Source organism: Osmerus mordax, chromosome 28, assembly GCF_038355195.1.
Source record: "Osmerus mordax isolate fOsmMor3 chromosome 28, fOsmMor3.pri, whole genome shotgun sequence".
NCBI classification, from domain to species: Eukaryota; Metazoa; Chordata; class Actinopteri; order Osmeriformes; family Osmeridae; genus Osmerus; species Osmerus mordax.
The window spans coordinates 3,885,151-3,900,582 of record NC_090077.1 but is presented as its reverse complement, the minus strand read 5'-3'; the positions used below and the strand labels follow the sequence as shown (position 1 = coordinate 3,900,582).

Genomic DNA, 15,432 nt, shown 5'->3' with positions numbered 1-15,432 from the left:
CGGTTAGAGCACCCAACTGCAAATTACTTAACTGTACTTTTGGTCGTTGTCTGCCAAATGAATACACCATTATTAATATTATTAGGAACCGTACTAACAAGCTCAATGGGGCTTAGCAGAGCTGAGAGAGAGAGGAACCATTGATGGACATTTCCTCTAGCTGCTATACAAGCACTTCATGATATCTTAAGTCAGTCTAGTCTCATACATATTCTGTGTATTGATTCTCTTCTCAGCGTGGCCCTGTGCGGAGTGCTGTACCTGAAAGAGCCTTTCAAAGCAGCCTTTCTTCACCGCCTCAGAGGGCAGCACGTATGACAGCTCCGTGTTGGAATCAGACACCAGCAGACAGGACGCCACGAACTGACGGATGAACTGGGTGACCCTGGGCTCTGAGCAGGGAGACAGGGAGGAGGAGGGCGAGAGCAGGGTGGTAGGCTGGTGGCGGGGGCCCTGGTCTGGGGACACAAATCCATAGATATAACAAGATGAATGGAGGAAGAGAGGGGGAGAGAGTGGGCAGGATGGATGTCAAAAAATGGAGGTTGTTAAACAAAAAATATTAGGGGTGGGTGTTGGCAGAGGAGCAAAAATAAAGGATGTTTTGCAGCAACCCATCAATTTTCGAGCAAGGGAAGTAGCTCAGAAGAAGGTTGTATCACTGATCACCGATAATGGAGTTGAGACAGCTGCCTAGTGACATGACTAATGACACCCCCCCCACACACACACACACCCACACACACACACACACACAAACACATCCACACAACCCCCCCCCCCCCCCATACACACACACAAACAAACACATACAACACACAGACACACACCCACATACAATCATAACCACACTCCAACACCCACCCACCCACCCCCACACAAACACAAACACACGCCCTCACCCCTGCTCTCGCTCTGCTTCTTGACCAGGGTCAGCTTGTAGCCGTCTCCATAGGTGCTCTTGAGGAAGAGCGGCGAGCCGCAGCACTTGAGCTTGCCGTGCGAGATGATGGCGATGCGGTCTCCCAGCAGGTCTGCTTCGTCCATGTGGTGAGTGGACAGCAGGATGGTGCGGCCTGGACACAGCACACAGGTCACGCACACGCAACTTAGGAGCTGAAACGGGGTGCGAATGAATGGGGCCGTTTGGGGGGGTCTGACCCCCCTAATTAAGACTTGGACCCCCCCAAAAGAGGATAAAAACAACAGGTCGGGGGGGGGGTCGATACTCTGAGCTGAAACGTGTTCATTTGTTTTCGCGTCATCCCAGCGGTCTCACCCTGTTTGTACTTCAGGATGAGGTCCCAGATGGCCCTGCGTGCGTAGGGGTCCACGCCCGCCGTGGGCTCGTCCAGGATGACAGCGCGGGAGCCGCCGACGAAGGCGATGGCCACGGACAGCTTCCTCTTCATCCCCCCGGACAGCGTCTGCACCAGGCTGTGGCGTTTGTTTGACAACTCCAGGTCCTCAATCATCCTGGTCACGGTGATGATCGACGACACGTTATCAGGGGTGAAATTACGAGCAGGTTCCTTCTTTAAAAAGAGACTTTCGATTTGAACTAAACGTGCTAAGATGCTAATTGTGGGGGGTGGTGGAGAATCTGACTGAAGTTCAAGAGATCGTACTTCACATCATTTGGGCTAACAGCGTCTGCTAAATGAAAACATAATTACCATAATTAAACGCACTGAAGCTTTCTCATTTACATTCCCGCTTTCGATAAGCCCGCTCGTTCCTCCTCCCTCCAACTACTCCCGAACTCAGAACAAGTCACCACCGGACCTCCTCTCCTCTCTGCACAGAGACGGGCCAGAACCCCCTGCCACTTACTTGTCCGTCTCCTTGCGTATGTCGTCCTCCGCCATGCCCTTCAGCTTGGAGTAGAACCACAGGTGCTCCTCCACGCTCAGCTTGTCGAACAGGACGTTGTGCTGGGGACACATGCCCAGGTTCTGGCGGATGCGCTCCATGTCGGTGCGGATGTCGTGGCCGTAGATGGTGGCCGAGCCGGAGGTGGGAGGGAACAGCCCGGTCAGGATGGACCTGAGGGGGACGGGAGGGATGGGAAATGAACGGTGGGACTTCGCTCAGAAGATAGACTCCAACTTTTCAAAAGAAAAACTCAGGTGTTGCTCTTTATAACCCAGGTGTTTTCTTGTTTTTTTTTTGGGGGGGGGGGAGGCAATGGTGCTAGTTTAGGCAATGGTTTTCCAACGGGAATACAAGCAAATGAGTTCCTATCGTTCAAATTCCAAACATACAAGTAAGACAGTTAGCGAGAAGCGACATCGACTCTGACACACGCGGGCACACACACATTTATCTCTCTCACATAGTGGTGGTCTTGCCAGCACCGTTGTGTCCCAGGAAGGAGACCACCTGGTTCTCGTGCAGGTTGAGACTCAGCTTGTTCAGAGCCAGTTTGCTGCCGGTCTTGTACACCTTGGTCAGCTTGTCTATGCACACCACCAGGGGCAGGTGGCTTGGCTCCTCTTCCACACCTCGCGTCTCCTCTAAGGGGGGAGACAGAGAGGCGATACAAGCCTTCCTGGGTGTGCAAACTACAGTGGATTTGATGCTTCAAATAGGTTATGAATCCATTCAGTTTATGAGGAGTGTCATAGTCACAACCTAGACCTCAAGGCACTAGAGGAAAACGATCTAGTATTGCAAAGAGTATGGTGATACTGGGACAGAGAGATTGACCCAGGTACAGTAGAGGGCTGGTGTAGCGAGGTCAGACTGGTCGCTGGGCCACAGTACCGTACCAGAGCGTCGGTGCTCCATGGCGCACGCCTGGTCCTCCTCCATCACACTCAGCCTGGCGCCGGCACCCCACGGCCAATCCCACGTCTCCACGCGCCCACTGCCCAGCCAATAGGACTTCTGCAGGGGGAAGTACCAGGGGCGAGGCAGCCCATACATGCCTGAGAGGGGAAGGAAAGCGAAACGTAAATAACATTGAGAGAAAACGTGTTCAATAAGAGCCGCCATTCAGAAACGGATGCGTTGAACAGCGAACCCATGGCGCTTACCTGGATGCACCGCCTCAATGTACCAGGTGAGAATCCCGTAGACGCTGGCGTCGATGATGAGCATCATCATGGACAGCCCCAGGTTGAAGTCGTCGCCCTCTACTGGAGACTGGTTGATGGTGCGCCACTGGATGCCCACCCCGGCCACCTCGTACAGAGCAAAGTACTTGGAGCCGAGGCCGAAGGCTGTGGTGGACATCAAGGACTGGCGGGGAAAACAAAACAAACACACAATTCAGGACAGTGACCTGGCCGGTGTTTTGACCTGACTGCACTTGTCTAACACCCAAAGAGAGACAGCGAGGGGGAGGGGGGAGGGGGGGGGGGAACATACCGCGATGCACTTCTCGAAGGCGGTGATCTTGTCGTGGGCCACTTCCTCCCGGATGGCCACGTACATGTAGGGGACGTAGCTGAGGAAGTAGATGATCCCGCCGCACGCAGACGCCAGCTTGGCCTTGGAGTAGATCACCGACACCAGGAAACTGGACGGGAGAGACAGGGGAGAGAGAGACACGTGAGAGAGAGATGAGCCGCAAGCGTTCGCCTCGCTTGAGTTTCGGAACGTATTGCGAGTAACCACCCTTGGCCACTCCCTCTTTTTGTCCTTGCTGCCGACAGTGAAAAGTTCCCCCCCCTCACCAGAACATGATGGTGGCGATGGCGTAGATGGTGAGGAAGAGCCAGATGATGAAGGGGTCGCTGTGGAGGAGGACCTTGCCGTACTTCAGGATGGCCGTCAGCGCCGTCACGGAGATGGAGAGCTGCACGAAGCCTGTGATGAACCAGGCCACCCAGTGGACAGCGTTGTTCAAACCCATCATCTTCATCACCTGCAGGGGGGGGAGGCACATCTGGTGCTGGGTACAAGGTGGAGCATTTCACTGGGAGGTCACAAGGTTCCCAGGTTCAGCACATCTGGTGCTGGGTACAAGGTGGAGCATTTCACTGGGAGGTCACAAGGTTCCCAGGTTCAAATTCCCCCTGTATGTTGCTTTTATTAAAAAAAAAACGTCTGCTTCATGAATAGTTGCATATTAGGAAAAGCTTGTGTTATGTAACATTTCGCATGCACCCCAAATGAAAAGGAGCGATTCTGCTCAAAGGTCTCCAGCAGATGGCGTAAGAGTGGCACTTTACATGAGTGACATCATCTTGCCACAGGTTGCCACAAGAGGGGAAGAGATAGCATCAGTGCTGCCTTTGCAGAGGCAGACAGCTAGACAGATGTCCAGACGGACAGAAACTATGTCTGCACAGAGAGACGGGCAGCACGGCGTCTAGACGACCTCTGACCTCCTTGAGGCGGTGTTCCTTCTCTGCGACGATGTGCTGGATCATCATGGCCACCGAGTACACCCACGAGATCACCATGCACAGGGGCATCATGTGCTCGATCACAAACAGGAAGCTGTCGAGTCAAGGCCGGAAGTCAGTGAGCGGTGAGGAAGGGAGAGGTTTTCCGAAGAGGAGAGATGGAGGGGTTGGAGTCTTACTCGTCTCTGGTGTAGCAGGGATAGGGGAACATCTGGACGTAGTTTCCGGGTTCGACCACATCGTGGCCCACAAACGTGTTGATGATCGCGCGCTCCATCATGTCTAAAGGAAACACACAAACACACACACACACACATGTAAAGATGGCAAAGTCATAGACCTTACAAAAGATGCAAGCTTCATTTATAGACCCTCCAGCGGTCTACAAGACCTAGCAGGGGAAATGCCATTCTGGGGACTCTATCTAGGAGTGAATCAACTGCAATACCTCAGGGAGACGAGCGGGTCGGGGCAATAAAAACTGCAATGTCAGATCCAATGCATTATCTGTATTAACTTCAGGTGTCAAATAAACAGCTCCTCTTTGGTCCCCCGGCGGGTAAATAAAGATGAGAGTCGGAGGGGAAACTGCCTCGTCTGCAGCCCCCCTCGGCTCAGGTGGGCCCACCTCTGGTTCACCGCGGTAAGCAGTTTACCGGAATGAACCCATTCTTAAAGAAACAAAACCAAACAAGGAATTTCGACACAACGGTTTCGCCCTCCGCGGGACTCTAGTTCGGCAGCTGATTTATGGCGTACGGTCTCCGCCATCTGCAGATCTCGCCGAGGCAACTTCCGGGCGGACCTCACAGCTCCATACATCATGCACGGCTGCTTAAATCAGGGGGGGCCCTCTCTGGCTTTCCCTCAGATGAGCTGCGTTCGAGGAGAGGTTGCGCGGAGCCCCCGTCACCTACCTTGGATCCAGACGAAACCGTAGAGGAAGTAGAACTTGCCCCCGGTGTTGGGCCCGGGGCGCCAGTAGGCCCGGCGGATCTCGTTGGTCTTCTCCGTGAAGCTGGAGTTCTGCCGGATCTTGTACAGGACGTGGGGGGGGAGGGAGCCGTCGCGGTTGGTCTGGAAGATGACACCTTGGGGGGACGGCGACATGGAGGACCACAATCAATCCACACTAGCTTCCTCGTGTCTCACGGCAATAAGTGAGTGCGCTGCTCTCTCCTGTGGGGTTTGCAGGCGCAGCGTGACACGTGCTGTGCGACCCTGCAGTGGATTTGTCTCTCTCTGCCTCCATTGTGTTCTTGTTACGTCTGTCAAATGTTTGTTTGCGTCTGACTGTTTTTCCAGCGTGTTAAAATGTCCCTCTTACGCTTCTATTATTTCTATGAAATTATATTAAGGTAGCCTCGTTTGAAATGTCTGAAAGGATAAACAAACAACATTGTTCATTTCTTATGTTCATCCTGTTATTGCATTGTGCTTGGTAGTTGTTTTTAAACTGTGCCTGGTAAAAAAAAAACCGAATTGACTGTTCACTGGAACACTGGTGGAACTGAACACTTCCAATCCTTGATTTTCTTTCTACAACCACTACTTGTATGTCGCTTTGGATGAAAGCTTCTGCTAAATGAAGGAAAATCGAACTGCATTGTCAACCCGTGGCAAACAAGAGGTCAATGCCGTGGTTGTCTAGGAGATACTCACTGGCGAAGACGGACACATTGTCCTGGTAGGCCTGGTTCAGTGTGTAGTTGACGATGCTGTCCTCGTCAGGGAAGCCTTTGAAGATGTCCACACTGACCTGGGGGCCCACACAGGAAACACACCTTGAGCCTCTGCTGAACCAGCCACACTCAGAGGATGTGCTGCTATTCCTGGGTGGAGCATCCTGGACTGGGCCGAACGCCACTGCTCACATTACTGCCTGTCTGCTATCTAGGGAGGAATCCTAGCACTCGTGTTTCTAGGCATTTCCTTTCTGCGGGCTGGAAAACCGGCGCCAACGTCAACATCTAGCTCCCTGATGCCCCTGTGGATATCAATGAGGTGTCTACAATGCCGACCTTGGTCAAGGATAAGGTGTATTTCCTGCTGGGGGAAAAAAAGCTGTCGGTATTGATTTCAGAACGTGAGAAGATGCTAAGCGTTATTCTGGCCCAGGACACGGACAAGTCGAGTCCGTGTTATCGAACACGGCCGCCGACTGGTCAAAATGTCGACAGCGCCGGCCGCCATCGTAGATCGGCGACGGCGTGAGGTGCTGCCCGTGGGCGCGGCGGCTGACCTTGGACATGAAGTGCGTCCAGCCGCAGGCGGCGTTGTCGATGGTGTCCAGCTGCTCCAGGAGGGTGGAGGCGTCGGGGAGGCTGTAGTTGCCCTCCAGCAGGCCCTGCAGCAGCTCACTGTCTGTGGCGTTCAGCAGCTCCGGGTGGCGTCGGAGATCGGACGTGAACTGGAGGGATGGAGGGGGGAGGGGAGGGAGGAGGGGAGGGAGGGGAGAGAGGGAGGGAGGGAGGGAGGAGAGGAGGGAGGGGAGAGAGGGAGGGAGGGAGGAGAGGAGGGAGGGGAGAGGGGAGGGAGGAGAGGAGAGAGGAGAGAGAAGAGGTCGGGGGAGAGGGAGGGGAGAGGGGAGGGAGGAGAGGAGGGAGGAGAGAGAAGAGGTCGGGGGAGAGGGAGGGGAGAGGGGAGGGAGGAGAGGAGGGAGGGGAGAGAGGGAGGAAGGAGAGGAGGGAGGAGAGAGAAGAGGTCGGGGGAGAGGGAGGGGAGAGAGGAGGGAAGAGAGTTATCTTAAAAGACTTTGTCATCTCGTAAAGTGTGTGTAGATGATGTCATGGTGGAGATTTAATGTGAGCCTTGTCTTTCGGTTGCCTTTCTCCTCTGCACAGTGTGTGCATGTGTGTGTGTGTGTTTGTGTGTGTGTTACCTGCTGCAGCCAGGTGAGATGGTTGTGCAGCCTGCCCTCCTCCAGGAAGGTCCTGAGCTGACTGGAGATGTTGAGCCACACCCTCGCGTAGTGAGTCACGTTCCCCACAAACGCAAACGTCTCATTGGCCTGCAACGTGGCAGCAGTCATGACGTCATCGATGGCGTTAACGACCGAGGCTGTCACACACATGCATTGTCCTGGACCAGTTTCTCCTGCTCACTCAATCCCCCTGTGGCGATACTCTCACTGACTCTCCTTTGCGATGGGTAACCTTTACAGATAGCTCTCCATTCTGCCCCCACACTCCCCCTTTCCCTATTCCTCTCCCTTGTTCCCTCTCAAATCATCCGGTCACCGCCCATCCGCCTCTACCTCAAGTCCTCTGCTCAGATAAGGAATGATCTGAGTGGCCGGCGACAGGTATCCCGTGGTGGCCATGCCCCCCCCTTCCCCCCCCCCCCCCCACACACACACACAAAAAAGTGGAAATAACACCTTTTGACATTTCTGAGGGAGCGGGTGAGGGGACAGGGGGCAGGGGGCGCCTGCAGGGGGCGCCAGGCGTCTGCCAGTGCCAGGAACCCCCCCCCCCCCCAGGGCATGTTGAGTCAAGCGGGAGAAGTTTTTTAGGACTGATTAAACAGGCCAGTCACAGACTTTAGGTACATTTGTCCTACCAAGCGCAGATCACAGCGTGTGATCGATGTGTGTGGGATGCAAATGACGCTTGTCCAACTGAAAATAGTAATGTTGCCTCCTGGCTTGCTCTCAGACAGTGGTGAATGTATGCATTAGCAACATTAGCAAATAGGAAACCAGTGTATGAATAATGACAGCAGGAAATGTATGCCGTTCCAACATTTTTATACTGAGGCAAAATTCTCTACAAGTAATTCCATGATAATAGTATAGCTTTTGCTAGCCAGCTTACTGTGCAGTCCCCATCGATTAAAGAAAATCAATCAAATCCTCAGCCTCTTGTGGTGCACTGTAGTCATAGACACTAACTATCTACTTACCTTCTGGATGACCTTGTCCACCTGTGAGCCGATGGGGGAGTAGAGAATCTTGGGATTTGTAGTCATTAGGTGCACCAGTAGACCCAGATTCCGCTGTTCCTTACTGGTGAAGCCCAGAGAGCTCATGTTCCCCTGCTTCAGTGCCTCAGGTTCAATGATCCTGAGGGAGAGAGAGAGAGAGAGAGAGAGAGAGAGAGAGAGAGAGAGAGAGAGAGAGAGAAGCAGAACATTCGGTAAACAACCCCCGGGCCTCGTTAGCACCCGTCTTCCTTAGCTCTTAGCAACAAGCTACGCTAAATCCACCGCCCCGGGACTCATCTGCTACCTGTTGTTGCCACAAAGAATAGGCTGCAGGCCGGCCCAGAGCTGCACGAAGGCTGAGAACTGGGAGTGGGGGTTTTCCTCCCCTCTCCCAGCTCCCCCTCCACCCTCCCCCTGCTCCCCCTCTCCCCCGTCCTGGCCGGGTGTGTCGGTGGCGTTGGGGCCCCAGGTGGTGGCGTTGAGGGGCCAGGGGGAGGTGGCGTTGCTGGGGCCCGGGGGCCCGTGGCCGGCGCAGGCCCCCTTGGGGAGCAGGCGGGCCAGGGCGGAGAGGAGGTCCACGTCCCGGAGCAGACGGTCCACGTCGGCCAGGTCCTTCAGCAGGGGCCCCAGGTGGGTCTGGGACAGGGGGGCGGACGAGTTGGCCTGGCCCAGATTCAGCTGTGGACCCGGGGGGAGCAGGCGGGGGAGAAGGGAGGAGAGGGAGGGTGAGACAGAAACGTGTGCAGCTAGACAATGTCCCAGTATTTATTTCAGTCAGAGTTACTTGTGATTCTCAGTGTTCTCTGGGCTTGTTTTGGCTGTAAGCAAAGTAGGCATTGGATCGAGTGACGCTCTACGGAACTGTACCTTCTCTATGACACTCTGAGTGTTGATCTGGTCTCTCAGCTCCTGGCTCATTTCCCCAAACCGCTCTGCCCTCTGTCCCTCTTCCCCACCGCACACTGCGCTGCGATAGGCTTGGAACACAGACTTCTGCTTCTCGGGGACCAATAGGATCTTGCTGAGATCACTGCTCCCGCCCTCTCCACAGGTGAGCACTTCCAGCATGGCGCCAGTCAAGAGAACCCCCTTCAAGAAAACGGACAATCATAATGGTGGAAAAAAATGACAAATATACATGTCGAAAATGACAAAATCACAGCCATCATACCTCCACTTCCTTAAGTCCCTGGGGGTCGTATTTCTGGCCTCCCCTCCCCCAGCCAGACCTAGGGCCTGGGACATGAATCTGAGCAGGGCCTGCCGATGAGCTGCCCTGGCTGGGTCTCGTAGAGCCTTGTGTATCAGGCCCCCATCCAGACTGTGTATGCTCCCCAACAGCTTCTCCTGGGGTGTGTGATGGGCGTGTGTGAGCGTGTGTGTTGGGAGGTGGTGGTGGTGGTGGGGGGAAAAAGGAAAATACTGCTGAACAAACAGACTCATGCCTACCCCCACCCCTGTCAATAATATTTATCCCCCGTCTATGAAACCGTTAATGACAGGCGACACATCCTGGATGCGTGTTATTCGGGGTTCTCCCCTGGTCGTGTACCTCCAGTTCAAGGACTGTGTCTCCGGGGTTGTGTGCAGTGTCTTTGGCCCCCTTGACCCGCCTGTCGCCCTCGCCTCCCCCTCTGGGATAGGTGCCAAAGATGAGGTTGTAGACCTGCGGTACATGACGGAGCCGTCAGGCGCAAACCGACACACACACACACACACACAGGCTTGTGCAATCACCCACACGCACCCCCCCACACACACACGTACGCCCGTTAACCCTTTCGGAGCAGCATAAAATATATGTGTTCGTTCTCACAGGAGGAGGTGTCAGGCAGGATAATGAAATCCAGAGTGGGGGACGAGAGAGAACACACAGGAGAGTGAGTGAGTGAGCGACAGCCGAGATAAGGGTGAGGACATGGTGCCAGGCCAATACAATAGCTGGCAGAGGGATAAAGGGAGGGAGAGAGGGAATGAGATAGAGAAAGAGAGTGAGAGACCGAAAACTAAAAGACTATAATTTGGAGACCTGGAGAAGTAGGACAAATCTTTGAGGAGTTTTTTCCATCTGCATGGAACAATACTCCCCTGGATCTGGTTAGGATTGGCATTTTTATATCCACGGTTCAGGCTGTCTGTGTAATGTTTGGCATTCAGGATGCTGAGGAGAGAGGTGTGGTGTGCGGTGGGAGGCGATTGAAGGCCAGGACCTCGCTTAGGTTGACAGGCGTGGAGAGCAGCAGGCCCGCCGTGTCGCTGGGCAGAGAGAGGTTTCTGACCAGAAACTGCCGGAACTCCGACTGGTTCTTCAACACACTCCCCACTGTGAAACCTAGAGACAGAAGGGAAAAAAAACAAAACAAGAACATCAACAGATCTGATCGCCCGTGGCTTGATGCCTTTCGAAAAACACATCCTCCTCTATTCCTTCCCTCGGTTTTCCGTCAAAACCTTTTGACAAAACATTTAATCCATCGGTCGACACCGGGGTTTGATATCGAGGCTGGGTTTACTCAGAGGGTAAAAGAGGGCGGAGACAGACAGGAGCGGAACCTGGGGTGGAGCTGAGGTTGCCGTCCTGAGGAGAGGAGAAGGAGCCCAGGCTCTCCAGGTGCTTCTGCAGAGACTCCAGCTCCTGGCCCAGACCCGGTCTGTCCGAGGTGAACAGGGTGGTTCTGCTCCACCACCTCGCTGATCCTCTCAAGCAGCTGAGTCACCCTGGTGGAGGGAGGGAGGGGAGAGAGAGAGAGAGAGAGAGAGAGAGAGAGAGAGAGAGAGAGAGAGGGAGGGAGGGAGGGAGGGAGGGAGGGAGGGAGGGAGGGAGGGAGGGAGAGGAGGAGAGGAGAGAGAGAGAGAGGGAGGGACAGGAGAGAGAACGGGCCGGGAAGGTAGAGTGTGTTGTTGGAGACGGTGGAGGGAAAGATACAAAAAAGAGAGAGAGAGATTATAGGAGGATGTGTGTGTCCGCTTTGATAAATGTGCGGAGACGTTCAAAGACAGGCCACAGGGCATCACTAATTGATCATCTGCATACAATTACAGGTAATGACCACCACCTCCTTCTGTTAAGTGGTTAGGACACTAACACAGTTACTGTTGGGCCATTAGAGGCATTAACGTGTCTGGGTGTGTTTTCTTATGTCTGTGTGTATGTGTGTGTGCGCGCGTGTGGCACTCACGTTGAGTTCTTGTACTGCAGGAAACCAAACTCGTCCCTCTGTCCGTCTGGGCACAGAGACTGCATGATGGGAATGATGCCTGCTGAGGTGAGGGGAGCGGCGCTGTAGAAGGCTGGGGAGGATGGGGGGGGAGGAGGGAGGGGAGAGGAGAGGGAGGGAGACAAGAGGAGAGAGTGGAGTACGGAGGGGCCGAAGTTGGAGGTGGAGAGGGAGAGGAGGGAGGGAGGGGAGGAGGAGGGTGGAGAGGAGAGAGAGGAGGATGGAGGAGAGGAGAGAGAGGGCCAAGTAGGAGAATAGGGAGGGAAAGAGAGAGGAGGGAAAGGGGCGGAGGGATAGAGAGAGGGGGCCAGAGCACCACGCAGAGAGGAGGGCGTAGAGAGATGCAGATAGTTTGGATGATGAAAGGGACGTGGATTAGAAGGGACAGGCGGACGGGGCGGCGCGGGCGGGCGGACACCGCATCGCGGGCGGAACAGGAAGAGAGAGAGAGAGAGAGAGAGAGAGAGAGAGAGAGAGAGAGAGAGAGAGAGGGGGGGATCGATCCAGAGGATGGACGATAGAGGGGCGGAGGAGTTCCCGAGATCAGAGAGAGGAGGGACGAGGGGAAAAACATGAAAGAGAGGGAGAAAAAAGGAGGAGAGAGAGAGAAGGTTAGAGAGAAGGAGGGACACGGAGGGGGACGTCGTCCTGGATTACAGCGCCTCGCGGGACAGGAAGGGTCCCTGATGTCAACGCTGGCTAAACAAGCCTTTCATCATAGTGCCTTCCAAAACGGCGCTGCTTGCTCATCCATCTATAATTGGAGACTGGACAAGCTCTCACCATGGCCCACACTGGTGCATAATAGCCCCATGTTTCCATGGCTACCGTGGCTACAGTTTCCACACTATTTTCTCTGAGCTCTTGTTTCCTCCACCTTGAGGGACACAATCCAGGCAAATCTTTTTTTTCTGCTCTGAAGGCCATCCCTAGCTTTCCTCATCAGAGAGAATGCATCCTATCGTCTACAAGCATCCTTTCTAGTTTCTACTGAACAAATAGAACTATTTAAAAGTTACAATATGTAGGATTTGTTCTGTTAATACAATAAATCATGTTGTGTCCCCTATAAACATGTTGTGTGAGCTAATGAGGCCCTCTGAGAGTTGTTTTAGCAACACAGACAGCTCAGTGCCAGTGGAATGTCAATTTATGATTTTTTTGGAACGCGTCGCTCCTATCCAGCCAATTATGTTCAAGCAATCCTGTTCCAGCCAATTGCCTTTGGCAAAGTGAGCCTTCCTCCTTGGCTTATTTTGTGAAGCCACTGTCAATCAAAGTCATACAGGAGGAGGGCACAGAAGTTCAGAAATATTTATTTCATAATGTTACATATTACAGCTTTAAGATTCTTTAATTGAATAAACGATATGACAAGTGATATGACAAGTGTCAGATTGTATCTAGAAATGACTTGAAATCACAAAGTTCAATCACTAATTGGGATTGTCCAATACTTCTTTACCCTTTGTGGATTTTTACTAATGTGAGCTAAACGTTTGCATTTAAAAAGCTATGATTTTTTCACAAGGGCTACATAATGAGTCCTGTCTGTTCTAAATCGCCTTATCCTAACACAATCTAAGGCTAAATTGCTGAGACTTAGTCAAGTGTAATTGGGCACTTGCTGCTTCCAATAACCCATAAAAATCTAGAAACATCCGCTCGAGGTGAATCAGGACAAAAAAGCTCTGGTGTGAACTCGACCTCTCAACTCTGCCACCAACAGTGAAGTCATAATATGAGAGTGCTCCATGTTCACTGATGGGGGCGCTTGAGGGGTGACATCATCACTGTGCTTCTGAGTAATAATGCATGTGTCATGTCCTGGTGACATCTGTTCCCCCTCTGGTCACCAGAAGATAAAAGCATTAAGATTATCAGAGATCCAATTGATGGTTAAGTGGATCAGTTGACAGGTCAACAATTGCAATCCATTTAGAGCTGGATGCAGACCACTGTACAGCAAGTCCGATACAGGAGGCTATAGTACAGTTTATAATATATGTATTTGACCGTTTATTGTGTTTTTTATTTGAATATTCTCGTTTTAAATTCAATAAATGTGTGTGTTTCTCCACGGAGGCAAGGCTTATCTTGGTGTCATGACTGTGTAAGAACAAACGTTTTTACACAGTTCTTAAGCAAACACTTCTCTTACAGTAAGTGTGGATGTCTCTGGACACGTGCCAGTGTGTCTGCCACCCAGCGCTAACCTGGCCACAAAGCTGTCCAGCATTAGTCTGATATGTGAAATAGGATCTGTCCACTGAACACCTCACATACCCCCCAGTCACTTCTACCCAGCTTGTTGCTGCTGACAGAGAAGAGACAGGACACACACACGCACACACGCACACACGCACACACACACACACACACACACACACACACACACACACAAGACCTTCCAAACAGGATTAAGAGGCCAGAGTCAAGGGAACACTTTCATAAAGTAGTCAGTCAGCCACAGTGGTGATAAGAAAACGACTTTGACACTTACAGACTGGTCCATGCAGAGAACATGCATCATGCAGAGAAGAGAAAGAGAGGGAGAACCAGAAAGAGTGGGAGAGAGATAGAGAGATATGAAGAGAAGAAGACCATTGAGTAAAAGATAAACAAAAAAAGCATGTAAATGATTTCAAGGCTGTGGCAATGAGAGTTGCACAATGTCAAAAAACAAACTAGCATTGCTAAGGTGTGACTAACGACAGATTTATGGAACAAGACAGACATCTTTGCAATCGAGTCTTCACAAGCAGATTAGCAAAGCTTTATGTTTGCTTGTAAAAAGAACATAAAAATAGGAATCATTTATCACAGCCAACGTACAGAATCTGGGGCAACATGAGTCACCTACTGGGAAAAAGGAAAACATTCACTTTCTTTCCGTGGCGTACAACAACAGTGATGGATGCAGGGGGGGGGGAGCGCGTTCGAGGAGGCCGGAGCCCACAGCCCCGCTAGGTGGCACAAACCGTGTTCCTGCGCCACCACCACGACAACTCCATCTCTCCTCCATCTCTACGCACGGCGTCCCTCCTTTCAACCTTGACGTTTGTGTCCTGCCTCACCCCCCCCCCCACTCCCACCCCCCTCCTGCCCCACCTACCTTCCTTCACGGGAATGGCTGGCTTCTTCTGCCGCAAGCCCAGGAGGATGAAGAAGAGGACCAGGGGGATGAAGATCTCAAACGCCAGCACCCACTGTGAGGAGGGACAGGGGGAGAGACAGGGGGAGAGACAGGGGGAGAGACAGGGGGAGAGACAGTTGAGAAACACAAACACCTAAATCAGGCCCCGGACAAGAACAGAACATTGCCTCGAGCAGTCAAACCAGGCCAGCTTTCCTGGACACATGTGCTACTATAGCTACAAGGTCAAAGTCTCCCACTGGGCCCTGAGCCTCAGCACTCCTTGTCAATTCCGATTTCAGTGGCTATATATCAAGAAAGGATATGGATTGAGTGGAGTTTGCCTGATGTCAGGTATTGATCCATTAAATCAGGGAGCTTGTGTAGAGGTTGTTCAGTCTGCTAAACATGCAGTATTGTCTTGTGGCCCTGCTGCCAAATCTGGGGCTTTCCAAAGTGGTCCACTACATATATTATACGCTTAAAAGTTGGGGTAAATAAAAGTGAATCCTTAACGAAACACACAAACACACATTCTTTCTCACTTAAATTCACAAAACAGGCATGAACATCCCCAGAACAAAATAGGTCAGTTGGAGTTTCTTATCGAATCTGAAGCGATGCACGATGTTCACCCTAAAACTGGAGTAAAAAAGTTTCAGTGTGGCAAAAAAACACACACACACACACACACACACACACACAAATACACCCTGCCCATCCACAAACCTGACTAAGAGCTACTATGCTTATGAAGCTCTGATCAATACTTGAAATGAGATAGTGAACTGTGCCATTT

General features: G+C 52.4%; 1 protein-coding gene across 1 annotated transcript in view; it reads right to left on the bottom strand.

Moving 5' to 3' along the window:
- Window positions 1-15,432, bottom strand: part of abca2 (ATP-binding cassette, sub-family A (ABC1), member 2) — a 35,565-nt gene that overhangs the window by 9,446 nt on the left and 10,687 nt on the right. Inside the window, 26 exon segments of the mRNA XM_067231333.1 lie at window positions 262-453; window positions 895-1,076; window positions 1,280-1,476; window positions 1,834-2,046; window positions 2,336-2,516; window positions 2,772-2,930; window positions 3,039-3,243; window positions 3,373-3,523; window positions 3,681-3,871; window positions 4,335-4,449; window positions 4,535-4,637; window positions 5,273-5,446; window positions 6,018-6,114; window positions 6,598-6,765; window positions 7,237-7,365; window positions 8,259-8,418; window positions 8,584-8,957; window positions 9,147-9,368; window positions 9,451-9,497; window positions 9,500-9,626; window positions 9,832-9,945; window positions 10,490-10,611; window positions 10,833-10,947; window positions 10,949-10,997; window positions 11,459-11,570; window positions 14,613-14,706. Of these exon segments, the coding sequence (XP_067087434.1) occupies window positions 262-453; window positions 895-1,076; window positions 1,280-1,476; window positions 1,834-2,046; window positions 2,336-2,516; window positions 2,772-2,930; window positions 3,039-3,243; window positions 3,373-3,523; window positions 3,681-3,871; window positions 4,335-4,449; window positions 4,535-4,637; window positions 5,273-5,446; window positions 6,018-6,114; window positions 6,598-6,765; window positions 7,237-7,365; window positions 8,259-8,418; window positions 8,584-8,957; window positions 9,147-9,368; window positions 9,451-9,497; window positions 9,500-9,626; window positions 9,832-9,945; window positions 10,490-10,611; window positions 10,833-10,947; window positions 10,949-10,997; window positions 11,459-11,570; window positions 14,613-14,706 (3,993 nt within the window).